Here is a 16,381-nt window from a genome sequence, read left to right as displayed (position 1 = left end):
AGATCTCTAAGGTCTTTTAAAATCACAATTCTGAGTTCTAGATAAAGTATTGCACAATCTTCAAACTAAAAATTATCCTGAACTCAGTATGATGAAAGAGAGAGAGAGAGACCGAGGGAGGAAGGGAGGTGGCTGGGCTTGCATACATCTAGAAGAGCTGCCAAGTCTCGTGAGCAGTGCCCCATCCCACAGTGATCTTCCTACAGGGTACAAGCCTTTCATTCCACAATAGAAGACTTCTTTTGGGATACTGAGTTAAAGATAGTTATGAATGTGCAAACAGCTGATATCAGATTCCTTACAGAAAGCTAATTTTTGATAGAGAAACAAGACTCTTTAAAGAAGATGAAAGTCAAAGAGGATTAAATGGGAGGAGCTTCATAATTTTGCTTTTGTTTATGCCGTATATTTGCTTTCATTCTCTTCATATGTTAATGTTAGGAGGAAGCTCAAAACTCCTACTATAACAAAATATTACTATTGTTAATTGCTATAATTAACCCATAAAATCAACTGAACAGGATTTCAGAGTCAAATTCATATTTCAAATAACAGTTCTCAGCATTAGGTTTCATTAGGGAATTTCCATTTGGCAGTCAAGTCATCTTTTTTCCACATATTTTTTTTCATACCTTCCTCCCTCCTCCTCTCCTTTCCTCTGCCTCTGCCGAGGGCAGGCCTCCCAACTCTTTCCTGGACAGCTACAGGCTCTGCCTGTTGACTCTTTCACCTGCCTCTGCTCTATATATTTAGTGACTTTCAACCATGTGAGAATTAGAAAATTTAAACTTCTTCATGAGGTAAGAACCACATAAATACTTACTATGTAGCATGCAGAATTCAATAGGGAGTGCCAGTGTTACAAAACAGAATACCTATTCTGGGCTCAATATTTTCAGGAAGTGATTAGATAAGTAATTTTTTTCATCTGTGTGAACTTGATTTTATGGGGAGAGGGAGAAGTGGTGAGAGTATATGTATTGATAAACTTTTATTTGGATTGTTACTGTTCTATTATTTTAGTTTTCATGTGAAAACCCCACTTTATGTAAACATTTTCCTTAATGTTGTTTTAAATGTAGGACGTGTTGGAACACCTCATTTTATGGCACCAGAAGTGGTCAAAAGAGAGCCTTACGGAAAGCCTGTAGATGTCTGGGGTGCGGTGTGATCCTTTTATCCTGCTCAGTGGTTGTTTGCCTTTTTACGGAACCAAGGAAAGATTGTTTGAAGGCATTATTAAAGGAAAATATAAGGTAATGCATCATGAACATTTTCTTTTTCCACTGAGATTAATTTATCCTGAAAAATGTTTCTTTGAAGTTACTGTCTGTCTTTTCCCACTGATTGACTGCCAGGTAGTTACCCCATCAGAGAAAAGGTCTTTGCTTACATCATTGATACAGTGGCCTTGGTAGGCAACATAGGCCTCAGGTAAATTTCTGGGTCACTGTCAACTGAGCTGTCACCCTGGTGAAGAAAACATTTATGACCCTTCTTTGTCTAATTTGAGAAAGAGGCTTCATTTTTAAAGCTTTCTGCTTAATTTGTAAAGTTAAAATAGAATTTCGTCCAGGTGTAATTTTAGTCATTCTTTATCTTAATTTTAAATTTAGGCCAGCACAGCTGAAAACATTTGCCATTTACATTCCAGGATAAACTGAAATGCCAGGATGACAACTGCATTTCATGATACAATATAGAGGTATTTCAGTGTGGCTTAAACATTCCTATTCTTCTTTAGTTACTAGGTGTTGGCAGCCTCATGTACTATCACAGACTTGTGATTAGTAAATCATTACTGTAGTAAAAAATTGAAAATTCATTACTGACATTATGAATAGCTATATCACTAACACCTAAGTACTTCTTGGAAATAAGTAGGCTTAAGGTTGATTTCACCACGCCAGCTTTTAGACTCCTTTGCCCTGTCCCACAGGGTACAGCTGACAGTGACTAGGAGGCTGGGCATGGGAAGCATAGGGGAGTGTGTGTCTGGATATCAGGTTAAGGCTGTTTAAGTTGGGGAAATTCTTTTTCCTCTCATTATTACTGAAACTCATACTTTCTATTCAACCTCATCACTGTTTCATTTTCAGCCATGACTGACAACATAAAACCAAAAACATGTGTATGTAACACTGGACTCTAAAACTGTGAGGCCCCTATTCCTCAGTAATGTTAGAATTTTATATGGGACTTGGAAAAATAAAATTTGAAAAGAAGAAAAGTAAAGTAGTTCCAGAGTTACAGTCGTCCTATCCTTTTAAGCCATAACTGAAGTTTATGGAGATGAGAATGGTGTATACTTTTGTTGGTTTATTTACCTCACTCGCCATCAGTTTATGAGTGCATGTAAGTTTCTCTTTTGTTTTAGTTAGTTTAAGATATATACCAAAACTCTGTTAACAGAGAAAGATGTTTTAAGTATAGCATTTTCTGCTCCTCCTAGAGTCAGTTGGCCACTGGGGAATAAAATCATAACTTATCAGGTAACTAAATGTCTCAGGAAACTGCTTGTAAGTAGTCATCCCTCTTCAATCCAGGGAACTTGTAAGTTGCTCTCAGGAATGCACAGCCAGATTCTGGTTGAATTTAGCCAAGTGAAATCACAGATACTAACATTTTAAAAGAAACATGATTAGTGATACATCAGCATAATAATAATACTACCAATAATGATAGCTAACTCAGGCATAGCACATAGCATAGCATACTTTACATAAGTAAAGTGCTTAGAACAGTTTAATTCATTTAACCCTCACAGCAACTTGTGAGATAGGTACCATATAATAATCCCCACTTGTGTTTTGAGTTATAGACATTTGCTAATAATAGAATTCTTCCTTTGTGTTTGTTCAGTTGTTAACTTCCTAGTTTCCAAGGCAATGTGCTTCATTCCAACAGACTCTGGTATTTTATTTCGTCTATTTTAAAACATTGAATAGTTATTTTGTTTCTTGGTAAAACACTTAGACTATTCACACATGTGCAAAAATTAAGTCATTTAAAAATTCCTTCTTCCTAGTATTATAGTAAGTCAGATGGATGGTGGCAGCTACATCATAATTTTTTTTGTACCTGGGGTTTGAAGCTTTGAGGTTAATCATTTATTTAGTCTTTTACTTGGCTAACCTCACCTCTCATTTATCTTCAGGACTTTCCTTACAAAAAGCCTAGGTTTTCACCACCTTAGTTTGAAGTATAGATCCATCTCTACCATCTATGATGAATCTCGGCCTTTTTCTTTTAGTATACTGTGATATGATTCTGTCAGCATTTATTTTTCTATCTTTTATTATCAAAATTTCAAACAAAAATAGCAGAGAGAATAGTATGATGAGCTCCCAGCTTCAATAACACAGACAATCTTGTTTTATCTGTATTCTACATATTATTACGTTATTTGAAAGCAGATCTCGGCTGCACTCACTTGAGCTCAGGAGCTCAAGACCGGCCTGGGCAACATAGGGAGACCTGGTCTCTACAAAAGTACAAAATTAGCCAAGTGTGGTGGCACACACTTGTAATCTCAGCTACTTGAAAGGCTGGGGAGCAGGATTACCTAAGCCTGGAAGGTCAAGGCTGCAATGAGCCAAGATCACACCACTGCACTTCAGCCTGGGCAGCAGAGCTAGACCCCGTCTCCCCCCCGCCCCGCGCAAAAAAAAATTAGATTTCAAAAAATTATTTCATCACCCCTGATGGTTCTTTTTTGAGAGCAGAGTCTTGCTCTGTCGCCCAGGCTGGAGTGCAGTGGCAAGATCTTGGCTCACTGCAACCTCCTGCTCCGCAAAGTTCAAGTGATTCTCATGCCTCAGCCTCGCCCGAGTAGCTGGATTAGCAGGTGTGTGCACCACGACGCCCCAGCTTAATTTTTGTATTTTTAGTAAGAGATGGGGGTTTCACCATGTTGGCCAAGCCTGGTTTGCAAACTCCGCTGGATCAAGTGATCTAACTGCTCGCCCGCTCGCCAAAGTGCTGGAATTACAGGCTGTTGAGCGACAGCCACCGGCCCGGCCGCTCATTTCATCCTCAACCCTAATGGTTCTGAGGCCAAAAGATATTAACAAAATTCTTGATCTCTATGGATATTTTCAAGAAAAGTTTGATGACCCTTTTAATGTAGTACTTTTTTTTTCTTTTTTTACCTCCCAGCACTTGCAAATGTGAGAAAGCCCATTAAATATAGTACATTTAAATTGTCATAGTTTATAAACTGCTACTGGTCTTAAGGTGATTTTAATTTGAGCTGTAAATTATCATTTGGCTAGGTTATTTGATCTTTTAAAGTAGCTATTAGAAAATACTGTTTAACTGGAATATATGCTAACACTTAACCTCAATTAACTTCTTTATAAAGGGCAAAAATATATTTCCCAAACTATATATAAGAGGTGTAATGTCATATCATTATTACAGGTAGCCAGTTAGTATATACACAGCAAGATTCTAAGCTGCTATGGGTTTGGTATTCAAATAAGTAAGATTGTTCTATAGCTTATTTTGTTCCCCCTTATAGACTCAACCTCCCAAATTTATTTTAGCTACTCGTCTTAGCTGAAGGAATAGAAAATCCAGTATTGGACTCTCTTGTAAAAAGGACAAGGGAGTATCCTTCTAAACCCTTACTCGTTTCAGAAATCTTACCACCCCTTTCAGATGATTTCTCAATCCCTTTGTCAAGGAAAAATTATTCAGACTTTAAAGAACACATTCACTCCAGGATAGGGAGAGGAAACAAGTCTACCCAAGCTTTGTCTAATCACTTCCCTCATTTCGAACTGGTCAGTTGACCACAATTTCACTAGGATGAAAAGTGTGGGATTTCATCCCTCCCCAAGTGTGGGATTACAGGCATGAGCCACTGTGCCCGGCCAGATAATGATAATTAAACAGCAAACTTATGACATTAGTCTTAATGGGATTTGACAAGCAGAAGTGGCTACTATTTGAAATTCTGCCTGTTGGGGGGGGGAAATGAAGCATACTTCAATTGTAAGGGCTTTCCCCAACATAAAAACACTTTTCACTCCCCGTCTTCAAGAACAAAGTCTCATATTAGTCAGAGCTAATGCTAGCCCTTCCTCAAATTGCAATGATTCATTCATACTGCAGTGCAAGTGCTGCAGTTTCACTTGGCTTTAAAATGTTGTGGAGTTTATTCTTCATCTTTCTTCCTTAGAAGGTGATGTAGGTCTCTGCCTGTTGAAGCCATGGCTTTGCTTGAAGGTCCTGGCACTGGGTAGCTCACATAAGCTCACCCCATCAGTAAACCTGTTGATGTTGAACAAGGAATGAGACCCTACTCTGTCTCTGCCTCCTTTCCCCCACTTGCCTTCTCAACCCCATGCCCTAACCACTCGGAGTTTTTTTTTATGATTCTGGGTCTCAGACATATCCCTTTTCCCAGGAGCCTTCTAGCACTTGGCTCACAGATCCACAGCCTTTCTCATAAGTCCTGTGTCTTTTCAACAATTCGTAATTATTTTTGTGTGATTTTAGTCAATATACCATGTGGCTTAGTTGTCTCATCTCTAAAAGAGACAAAAGTAACTTCACTGAGGACAGTATTCAAGCCAATCAGTTATTCTGTGGGACCTACGGTAGTAGAATACTTTTTCCTAAACACTGAAATTGATATGCAGTGATCAAAATATCCTATTAATAAGTTTGCATAGTTCACAATTATTGCTAACCTCAATTTTAAAACATATATTTAAAATAGTTATTTAAAATTTTAAGTTTTATTTTAGTTCTTTCTGGATCAATGTATTCTAGTCTCCCTAGCTAAGGATTTAAAGATAGAAACTGGAATAATGAACATTCTAGTCTTCAATTATTGAAAATATTATGACTTACATAACAAGAATTTGTGTATGGAGTATTTAATAGCACAAATTCTTATATAGTAAAGAACAACAGAAGAATTGCATTTGTCCTTTTCTTCCTTAGAACGCAAGGCTTTAGAATCAAATTTCTGTTCTTTGCTCTCAGAATTTTATTCACATTGAAACAGTATAGGAATATTAAATAATAGTGAATGTTAATGTCTCACTTAAGGTAACTATGTAGTTTTCCTTTCCTCCTCCTCAGATGAATCCAAGGCAGTGGAGCCATATCTCTGAAAGTGCCAAAGACCTAGTACGTCGCATGCTGATGCTGGATCCAGCTGAAAGGATCACTGTTTATGAAGCATTGAATCACCCATGGCTTAAGGTACATGAGCATTCACAGGTCACCTTTTACACTTTGTCTGAACACTTCCAGTGACAGGAATGCATTGCTCTGTGAGATGGTCCTTTTTACCTTTTCTTTTTTCTGAGCAGTTTTCATTAGTTTTTTCATCTTGTTTGCTGTTCCTGCACATCATCTGTGAACATCTGAATAGAATACATACCATTTGAGTGTCATGCAGCTATCAGAGGTAAAAAACAGGATTAAGACAGAATATATCAGGGGAAGGCCTCTGTTCTCTGCCAACATGTGTTCCAAAGATATGCAACATCAACAACTGAAATAATACCGTGTTATAATAAACCAATTATCTTTATTTTGGGTGTGACTGTGTGCTTTATAGCATTAACTATTTTTCAGTAGATACTAGATGTGAATTTACTGTGTTAGGAAAGTGGCAGGATTTTTTTTTCTTTTTTAGACAAGGTCTGACAACATCGCCCAGGCTGGAGTACAGTGGCACCATCTCTACTCACTGCAACCTCTGCTCTTGGGCTCAGGCGATCCTCCCACTTTAACCTCCTCAGTAGCTGGGACCACAGGCATGCAGCACCACACCTGGCTAATTTTTGTATTTTTTTGTAGAGATGGGGTTTCACCATGTTGCCCAGGCTTGTCTCAAACTCCTGGACTCAAGCGATCTGCCCACCTCAGCCTCCCGAACTGCTGGGATTACAAGCATGAACCACTGTGCCCAGCCAAAAGGCAGATTTTAAAAGTTCCTTTTATGTCCCATCTTGCCAGTGAGTATTAAGGAAAATTATAACTTGGGACAGCAATGAAACAGTACTTTTTGATTAAGACATTATACAGCCCAATAATTCCAGGCAGTTTTCACTTTAGAGGTTAGAAAACTAATGCTTGGAGAGGTTAAGAATTTGCGCCAAGTTGGCCGGGCACGGTGGCTTATGCCTGTAATCCCAGCACTTTGGGAGGCCGAGGCCGGCGGATAACAAGGTCAGGAGTTTGAGACCAGCCTGGCCAATATGGTGAAACCCCATCTCTACTAAAAATACAAAAGTTGCTGAGTGTGGTGGCAGACACCTGTAGCCCCAGCTACTCGGGAGGCTGAAGCAGGAGAATCACTTGAACCCGGGAGGCGGAGGTTGCAGTGAGCCAAGATCATGCCACTATACTTCAGCCTGGGTGACAGAGCGAGACTCCGTCTCCAAAAAAAAAAAAAGAGAGAGAGAGAATTCGCACCAAGTCACAGAAGTCAGTGGTGGAACCAGGATTCTAATTCAGCCTGCCACTACCCTTTCATCTGTCCACTAGATCCTATCCCTTTTTATTTGACCACATTGACCCAACAACTTCCTCCCTTCCTGCATCATCAGAGTTCTCTCTCTGTCAGATTTAACATGCTATAGTTTATTTGTATTATACACACACTTAATATAGACATATACCTTCTCCTGACCCTACAACCCCCTCCAGCTTTTGCCCCTATTCTTTGCCTCCCTTGACAGCAATTCCTGAAAAGAGTTGTATAGACTACTCACATTGTCCAATTTCCCATTCCTTTCCCATGAACCCAGTCTAGTCAATATCACAATCTTACTTATTGCACTAAAACAGCTCTTGTCAAGTCACTATTGACCTTCATATTGCTAAGTCCAGTGTTCAAATCCCAGGGCTTGTTCTTGGCCTGTCAGCAACATTTGGCATCCATCCTTCTGAAACACTGTATTCTCTGGGCTTCTGGGACACCTGCTTTCTTGGTTGTCCTTCTACCTCTCTGGCTGCTCCTTCTCAGATCCTGCTGATTCTTCCTCATCTCCCCTCTCCCACCTCTTCACACTGGAATGCCATAGGCCTCCATCCTTGCTCCTCCTCTTTTTCTCTATTGAAACTGAAAAAACTCAAACTACTCTCACACCACACAGCAACAATCAATACAGAAGACTTCTGTGACCCGAGGTGTGGAGATTTCTCCCCACCAACAAGCAAGCAATCAACTCTGCAGCAGTCTGCAGCTGGGTGTCCTCCCAACTAAATTCAAACACTATTTACCTGGAGATAGCATCAGATCCCACAGATTGAGGGCTCAGTCCCACAACCCTCACCTCTTCAGACACCAGTCATAAGTCCAGGCCACTGAAACTTCTGCCAACCAACTACAAATTGGGGACACCACAGCCTCTTCCTCTTTGGGGTTGGTTAATTTGCTACAGCAGCTCACAGAACTCAGGGAAACATTTACTTATGTTTACCAGTTTGTTACAAGGGATATTACAAAGAATATAAATACAGAGATGCATAGGACAAGTTATAGGAGAGGAGGGGAGCAGAGCTTCCATACCCTGCCTCAGGCACAACACCTTCCAGGAACCTCCATGTGTACAGCTATTCAAAAGCTCCCCAAATTCTGTCCTTTTGGGGTTTTGTGGAGGCTTTATTACTATAGGCATGATTGATTAAACCATCGGCCATTGGTGATAACTTAACCTCTGGTACCTCTCCCCTCCCCAGAGATTGAGGGATAGGGCTGAAAGTCCCAACCCTCTAATCCTGCCTGGGTCTTTGTGACCCCATCCTGAAGCTGCCTAGAGGCTGCCAGCCATCAGACATCTTTGGAGTTTCTAAGGATTTTAGGAGTTGTATGCCAGGAAATGAGCTAGAGGACCAAATATATATTTCACAGTATACCTCTGGTCTTCAAACCTGGATTCCTTACATTAAAAGAATATAGGCCAACATGGTGAAACCCCATCTCTACTAAAAATACATAAATTAGCTGGGTGTGGTGGCAGGTGCCTGTAATCCCAGCTACTTGGGAGGCTGAGGCAGGAGAATCGCTCGAACCCAGGAGGCAGAGGTTGCAGTGAACCAAGATCACGCCATTGCACTCCAGCCTGGGCTACAAGAGCAAAACTCTGTCTCAAACAAACAAACAAAAGAAATATAAAAGAATATATAACTCAAAAGACACTGCCACATTACTAGAATCTCAGTCAAGCATTAATAATTAGTTCAGTCCATCATCATAATGTATGACTAGGTCTCCCAGCATGAGGCCACTCAGGTTTGCAGGCTTTCCATTGATCTTGTCAGGTTCTAAAAGCAGGAATGGTCTTGGTTTCACCCTTTCAGAAACCTGATATAATTGAGCTAAGAGACAGTAACCTTTCTTGCGTTGAGTCTCTTTCAAGGTGTTAATGTAATGTAATAATGGATTTCCCTGAATTCATAACCTATTTATTTATTCCTTTACTCTCAGCTGTTAATCTTTTTTCCTCACTTTATTAATAACCTTTGGGAGAAACATTAGAATCAACATGGTGCTGGTCTAGATGGCAGGCAGCAATATTAGTCTAGTAATTACCTCCTCCTTAGTCCACTCCCATGCAGGGAGACTAAGGTTACATAGGTGCCAATTTAGTGGACCGTTTTTACCACCAGGCAATATAGCCGCATTCACGATTAACCCATTTTGCACAACTCACCCCCATCAGGTCCTTAGGAATTCTGACACGAGGTTTAAAAACATTTCTTGTTTGGGAATCATCCCTGGTTCTAACACTGGTAGTTACGGCTCTGGTCCTAGAACTACCACATAGGGAGGGGTGGGGGGAGTGTAGGTAATATGGAAAAGAAGGAAAGACAAAAAGTATAGTCATTATATCAGCATCCTCCCCTCTTGTCAAGAATTGCATAGTCATACCAACATCCTCCACCACCCTCTCTTTCCCAGATCAATCAGAAAAACAAAAGAATATCTAGTGGGGACACTCCTTTAGCCCCACTCATGTTGAGTGTGAGTACACACTGGTAAAGGCAAATAAGCCAGCCCTTCTTGCTTTCATCTCCCCCTGATTTAGACAACCAGTGTTTTTACTGCCCATTTTAGTCTCTATCAGACTATTACTCTGAGAAGAATATCTCTGCCTACTGCTGGAACATTATGGGCTGTACTGTATGTTCTTTGGCCTGAAAGAATGGTGTTCAGCTCTCCAAATCTGTGCGATATCTTCTGTCCTGGCTTTTTTATGGCATTCTCATAATTCACATCTTCCACCGGGCAAGCAAAGCCCAGTCCAGAATCAGTGTCCACTCCTGTCAAAACCCATTTGTGGCTTCCCAGGGCTACCAGAATCAGCCTCACTTGCCAGCTTGTTTAGGGCTTTCCCACCAGGAAATCTGCCCCACAGCCATGGGCAGTGTCTGTCTCTTTTGCTGGCAGACAGAACAGTTCTTACTGGCATTTTGTGCCTGAGATGGTGCAAAAGAAACCTGTCTAGATGCAGCCCGTCTCTGCACTGTTGCAGTACCCGTTTATCCACTCATTTCATGGACCCAGGTGGCCACTTCAAGGGAGCACGCAGGGTTCTCTGCTTGTCAGTGTCAATCAATGTCAATCCGAACCCAGAAAGAGGCTCTTCTGATGGGCATCGACATATTCTACTTATTGCACTCCTCAAATTTCCATACGGCCATTCTCCATATGGGCATCCGTTTAATAAATAGACCAGGTTTCCACTGCCCTTCTGCTTGACCTTGTGACAAGGCCACTGGTGACTGTCCATGAGTCAGTAAAAAAACCAAACATGGGAGCTTTCGCTATTGTTCATTTCTTCAGAATGCAATTCAGCCGCCAAGCTAATTTGATCTTACCTTCTTTGATCAAGAGTGGCATCCTTCCAAACAGGATTGTTCACCTTGGAACTGTCATCCACACACCAGGCAGCTCTTTGTTGGTCAGTTGAGAGCTGTTCACGGGGCCCCGTCCAAGGGTCGGTAGAATCCCGCAGTTCCTCACACAGTTCCAGAGTCAGTCCTAGGGAAAAGAGGCTCCCTGCTTGAGAGTATTTCCTCCTTGCACTTCCCAGGGAGGATGCTCCTGTATAAACCATTTTCATTTTATTATGGAACTATTCTGGGCACTGCCATCCCCATTTGAATGTTTCTCTGACATCATGTGAGAAAGCATGGGTATTTCAGGTGTCAAGATCATTTTATGTCCTTCAGTCACAGGGGTAGTTTCAGTTAATGTCACATTAATGCTTGTTACATAGCAAGGTAGTAAATGCCCCCAAGTGGAAATTCTCTAGTGCAAACTCCCAGTAGTTGTCACTGGTAGATGCTCACAGACTTGGGCCATAAGCCCCAGTAAACACCCTGCAAAGGGCGAGCAGATGGAGAATTTGTCCCTACTAGCACTCCAGCTTCTCTGCTCCACACTGTGTGAGCTCAAGCAATCTTACTGGTGCCTAGTTAGCATGTCCAATTAATATTTGCTTGAAGTGCAGATTTATATTTCTTCTGTTTTACAATACTGAGTAGGGGAAGTGTTCCCCACCCAGTCATAGTTATCCAGTTCCATAAAATGTTTAGGTAAAGGAGACATAACTTATTTATGTATATCCTGTTTAAACATTCCAAATCTCATACTCCTATCAACTCTTACTTTTACCCTTTTCTTTTTTTAAAAAAAAAATAAAATAAAAATAAAAGCACTGAGTCCCCAACAGTGGGTTGAGCCGAGGGACCTTGCTCCTTTTGTCAATCTTTGTCTTGATTAACTTGCCTCAACATTACCCCAAGTAATTGTTGGTCAGCTTTCTCACTGTAATGTCTGCCTTCTGACTTTTTCAGTTTCTCCAAACTGGGGTGAATACAGCAAACCTGTTTGGAACTCCTTAACATTGGGAGAACAGCAGAGGCTCCCTACCAACCTTTGATAATATTATATTGAGATCTTTGTTTTAACCCCATCGATTTCCACTTTATTCATCCCATTTCTTTTTTTTAATTTATTTATTTATTTATTTAGTTATTTATTTTTTTTTTTTTGAGACGAGTCTTGCCCTGTCACCCAGGCTGGAGTACAGTGGCGCAATCTCAGCTCACTGCAACCTCTGCCTCCCAGGTTCAAGCAATTCTCCTGCCTCAGCTTCCCGAGTAGCTGGGATTACAGGTGCCCACCCCCATGCCCGGCTAATTTTTTTGTATTTTCAGTAGAGATGGGGTTCCACTGTGTTTGCCAGGATGGTCTCAAACTCCTGACCTTAGGTGATCCACCCGTCTCGGCCTCCCAAAGTGCTGGGATTACAGGTGTAAGCCACTGCATCCGGCCCTATTCTTCCCATTTCTTAATAGCCCTCTAAAGATTCCACCCTGCTGGGATGAGTCCCATGATTCTCCTCTTTCTTTTTTCTCTTAGTTTCACCCAATCAATGTTTCTTCATTCACCTTATTTCTTAATAACCATTTAAACTTTCCACCTTCCTGGGATGAGTCCTGTGACTCTCCCCTCTGCCTTTCCCCAGTCTTTTGTTAATTACAGTCATGCTTTCATTGGTGCCCGTACAAAAGAGGCTCCCTTAGCCATAGCATTTACTACAACCAGAGCAATGGATGTATTCAGTGAGTAAATATCCCAGTCATCATAAGGCCAGTCCCACATGGCCTGCATAGGAACCAAATGAGCTGCTTCACCTGGGGTACTCCATTTGGCATTTATAGGTAGAGTTGGACAGTCTCTACCTTCTCAGGGTGTACAGACCTTACAGTGGCTTTTATTCCATTCACTAGGCTGACTGTTCCCTCAGGAATAACTTCCTGTGTATATGGATCACATTATACCCATTGTTATTGTTCAGTAGTGAGCTGTGGGTCCTGCATCAACCCAAACATACCTGTCCACTCTGCGGCATTTAAAACCAAAGAAAGTGCTCTCACAATCCATTTTAATAAAGGATTTTCAGTAAACTGATTATACCAATCTATGAAATGAGACAATTTCTTCACACTGTACCCTCTGGTTTCAATAGTTTCTTGGTTTTGCCCTTCTCTCACATGAACTACCGTCATGGTAACCACAGGTAGTAGAGGTAATGTCATCCCTGTAAAATTTTTCCTTTGGGGGTCAGCTTGGAGACTAGTGGCCTGGGCTCGGACAGACTGAAAGCTGAGCTTGGTCTAGCATCAAGGCCTCATCCAGCATTTGTTTCATTTCCGTTCAGCTATTACAGACAACCACCACCAAGGGATTGAATATTTCACCTTTTTCTTTCTAGTTTGCATATCCTTATGCATCCAGTGAACCAACTCCCTGAGTTGGATCCATCTCTAAATTCCACTGGTAACTTTTACCTTTAGTAATTGATTGCAGCACAGTTGCAGCTCCAAACCATGGAAGATCACGTAGTCTACCCAGGAGTCAAAGGTTCCTCATCTCCCACCCTTTCATTCTTTCTCTTCCCAAACCACATATTTCTGTGAGCCAGGGCCGTTCTAGCAAACCCTACTTCACTGACACTAACTGAAGGTGGAAAAACTCAGAACTGTTTTCCTCTGTTCTCGCACCACACAGCAACAACAATCAACACACAAGACTTTTTTCACCAAATGTGTGGGGATTTCTCCCCATTAAGAAGCACGTAATCAGCCCTGCTGCTGGGTATTCCCTAATTCAGTTCTGACACTATAGTATCACATCCCACAGGTTGAGGGCTTGGTCCCCAAGGCCTCCCCTTCCCACCCTTCCAGACACCAGTCACAAGTCCAGGCCTCCAGAACGTCAGACTGACTGGCTACAAATCAGAGATCCTACACCTGCTCTTTGAGTTCCATTAATTTGTTAGATCAGCTCACAGAAGTCAGGGAAACACTTTAACCATTGTGTTATAAAGAAAATTACAAAGGATACAGATGAAGAGATGCATTGATGGAGGTGTAGGGGTGAAGTGGGAAGCTGTGGATGCACTGCTCTCCGGGAACCTCCATGTGTGCAGCTATCCGGAAACTCCCTGAACCCTGTCCTTTTGGGTTTCTACGGAGGCTTCATTACCATTGGCCATTGGTGGTCAACTCAGCCTTCAGCCCCTCTCCCCTCCCTGGAGGTTGGGGGTGGGGCCAAAAGTCCCAACCCTCTCATCCCTCCTTGGTCTTTCCTGTGACCAGCCCTCATCCTGCAACTGCCTAGGGGCTGCCAGCCATCAGTTAATTATTAGCATACAAAAAGATAGCCCTTACACCATTCTAAGGATTTTAGGAATTGCATTCCAGGAAAGGGAGTTGTAGACCAAATATGTATTTCACAATATCACATCCATCTACACTCCCAGCCCTTGAAGAGCTCATCTAGTTTTGATGGCTTTAAATGCTGTCTGTACAACAGTGACTCCTGAATCCAGGCCTCTCCCTCTAGGTATTCTTTCTTAATTATCTATACAGTTTGGCTTCCTGACACTTGACTCATTTCACCCCTTCCTACTCTCCCTTCTTACTCCATTCCCATCATATCGGCCTCCTTGCTGTTCTTCAGACTGCTGGCACATTTCACCTCAGCACCTTTGCATGACCCTTCCCTAGAATACTCTTCCCTCAGATATCATGGCTTGTTCCCTCACCATCTTCAGGTCTTAGCTTAGGTATCAGCTTCTTAGTAAGACCTTCCCTGACTACCCTATTTAAAATGTAGGGGAAGGAATGCCACCAGTATTCCCTATCCCCCTTCTCCTACCTTATTTTTCTCTATAGCATCTGTCACCCTAAGACATACCCATATGTTACTTATATGTTTATTGTCTGTCTACCTCATAAAATATAAGCTGCGTAAGTGTAGGGATTTTTGGCTCTTGGTTCACTTCTGTCTAGCACCTAGAATGTATCTGGCATGCAGTAGGTGCTCAATGAATATTAGTGATTTAATCAATGAATGAATGTTCATTTTATTATACCATGCTACTTCCTCATATTACGCAAAGCAATAAAATATTTTAAAAGTAGATTAATAATGTATCTTAAGGCGATGACATGGAATAGTATTACAGGACAATTTTGAGATTTCAGTGGATCTTGATTCTCCTTAAGAATATTACTTCTCAGCTTGGACAACATAGGGAAATCCCATCTCTACAAAAATAAAAATAAAAAATTAACCAAGCTTGGTGGTGCGCACCTGTAGTCCCAGCAGCTCAGGAGCCTGAGGTAGGAGGACTGCTACTTCTCAAAATATGCATTCACCCCTCTGATACTCAGTGCTAGTTATTCCCGGTTTCCCCAGAAAAGAGTAGTGAATAATTTTAGATACTTTCTTTGTTTTGTTTTGTTTTTTGTTTGTTTGTTTTGCCCTCCCAGATATATAATGAACAGTTTAGAGGTAATTCCTATTTCTCCTTTACTTTTCTCACTTTCTCCATAACAGGGATCTTTTGTTCATTCAAAGCTAGTTTAAATGCCAAATAACAATGAAAATGGCAGCCATTTTAGTCATTTTTCAAATCTTTTAGAAGATAGTTTTAACATTATACAGTACCTACTTACAGTGACTTTCAAAGCTTATCTTGGCTAATAGCGTATTTATTTTGTTCCTACCAATGATTATAGTTCTTGTTCTAAGTAATTTGAGCTTGATGCATAATAAATTTGTAGCGTGAAAAAGACAAAAAAAAAGTCAGTAAACTTAAAGGAAAAAGTTTAAGATGGCTCTTTGAGCTGAGTATCACATGCCATGTCTAAACAACAGTTTAACTTCACTACTTATGTCATCTGAAGATGGAAAAACTCAATTAGAATGTTATTCAGCTGGTATGAGCAGGCTTATGTTATATTTCAGTATTTGTCCATGTGTATTTGTAAATCATTACTGTGGATGTAAGAGGGATTTTTTTAGAATGGCTGAAATTTAAATATGAAAAACTCCTGGATAACTTGCAAGTTGAAGAAATAAAATGATACTGGTTGCAGTGGCTTGAGCCTACAGTCCCAGCTACTTGGGAGGCTGAGTAAGTAATTAGAGTAAGGTGGGAGGATTACTTGAGCCCAGGAGTGAAAGGCTGCAGTGAGCTACAACCATGCCACTGTACTCCACTCTGGGAGATAAGAGCAATACCCCGTCTCCACAAAAAGAAAAAAAAAAGGAAATAACATAAAGAAAAACTTTGTAATGAAGGCTACCCAAAGTCATAATACCATTGCTTTGTGTCAGAAAAAAAAAACAAAAAACAAAAAACAAAAACCAGGCATGATGCCGTGCACCTGTAGTCCCAGCTATATAATTTTTTAAAGTTCACAGCCACTGCAAAAGCATGCCAAATTGTAAAGACCATCGATACTAGGAAGAAACTGCATCAACTAACGAGCAAAATAACCAGCTAACATCATAATGACAGGATCAGATTCACACATAACAATATTA

At 40.9% G+C, this 16,381-nt stretch overlaps 1 protein-coding gene across 1 annotated transcript in view; it reads left to right on the top strand.

Moving 5' to 3' along the window:
• LOC108513361 (peripheral plasma membrane protein CASK-like) overlaps positions 1-16,381 on the top strand; it is a gene marked incomplete at its 5' end in the record, with an annotated part of 161,015 nt that overhangs the window by 5,047 nt on the left and 139,587 nt on the right. Inside the window, 3 exon segments of the mRNA XM_017849106.1 lie at positions 1,083-1,165; positions 1,167-1,256; positions 6,097-6,269. Of these exon segments, the coding sequence (XP_017704595.1) occupies positions 1,083-1,165; positions 1,167-1,256; positions 6,097-6,269 (346 nt within the window).

The sequence above is a fragment of the Rhinopithecus bieti genome, unplaced genomic scaffold (assembly GCF_001698545.2).
Source record: "Rhinopithecus bieti isolate Rb0 unplaced genomic scaffold, ASM169854v2 scaffold_32986, whole genome shotgun sequence".
In the NCBI taxonomy this organism is placed as follows: domain Eukaryota; kingdom Metazoa; phylum Chordata; class Mammalia; order Primates; family Cercopithecidae; genus Rhinopithecus; species Rhinopithecus bieti.
Note: the sequence above shows the minus strand (reverse complement) of the source record. Positions and strands in the feature narration are given on the sequence as shown.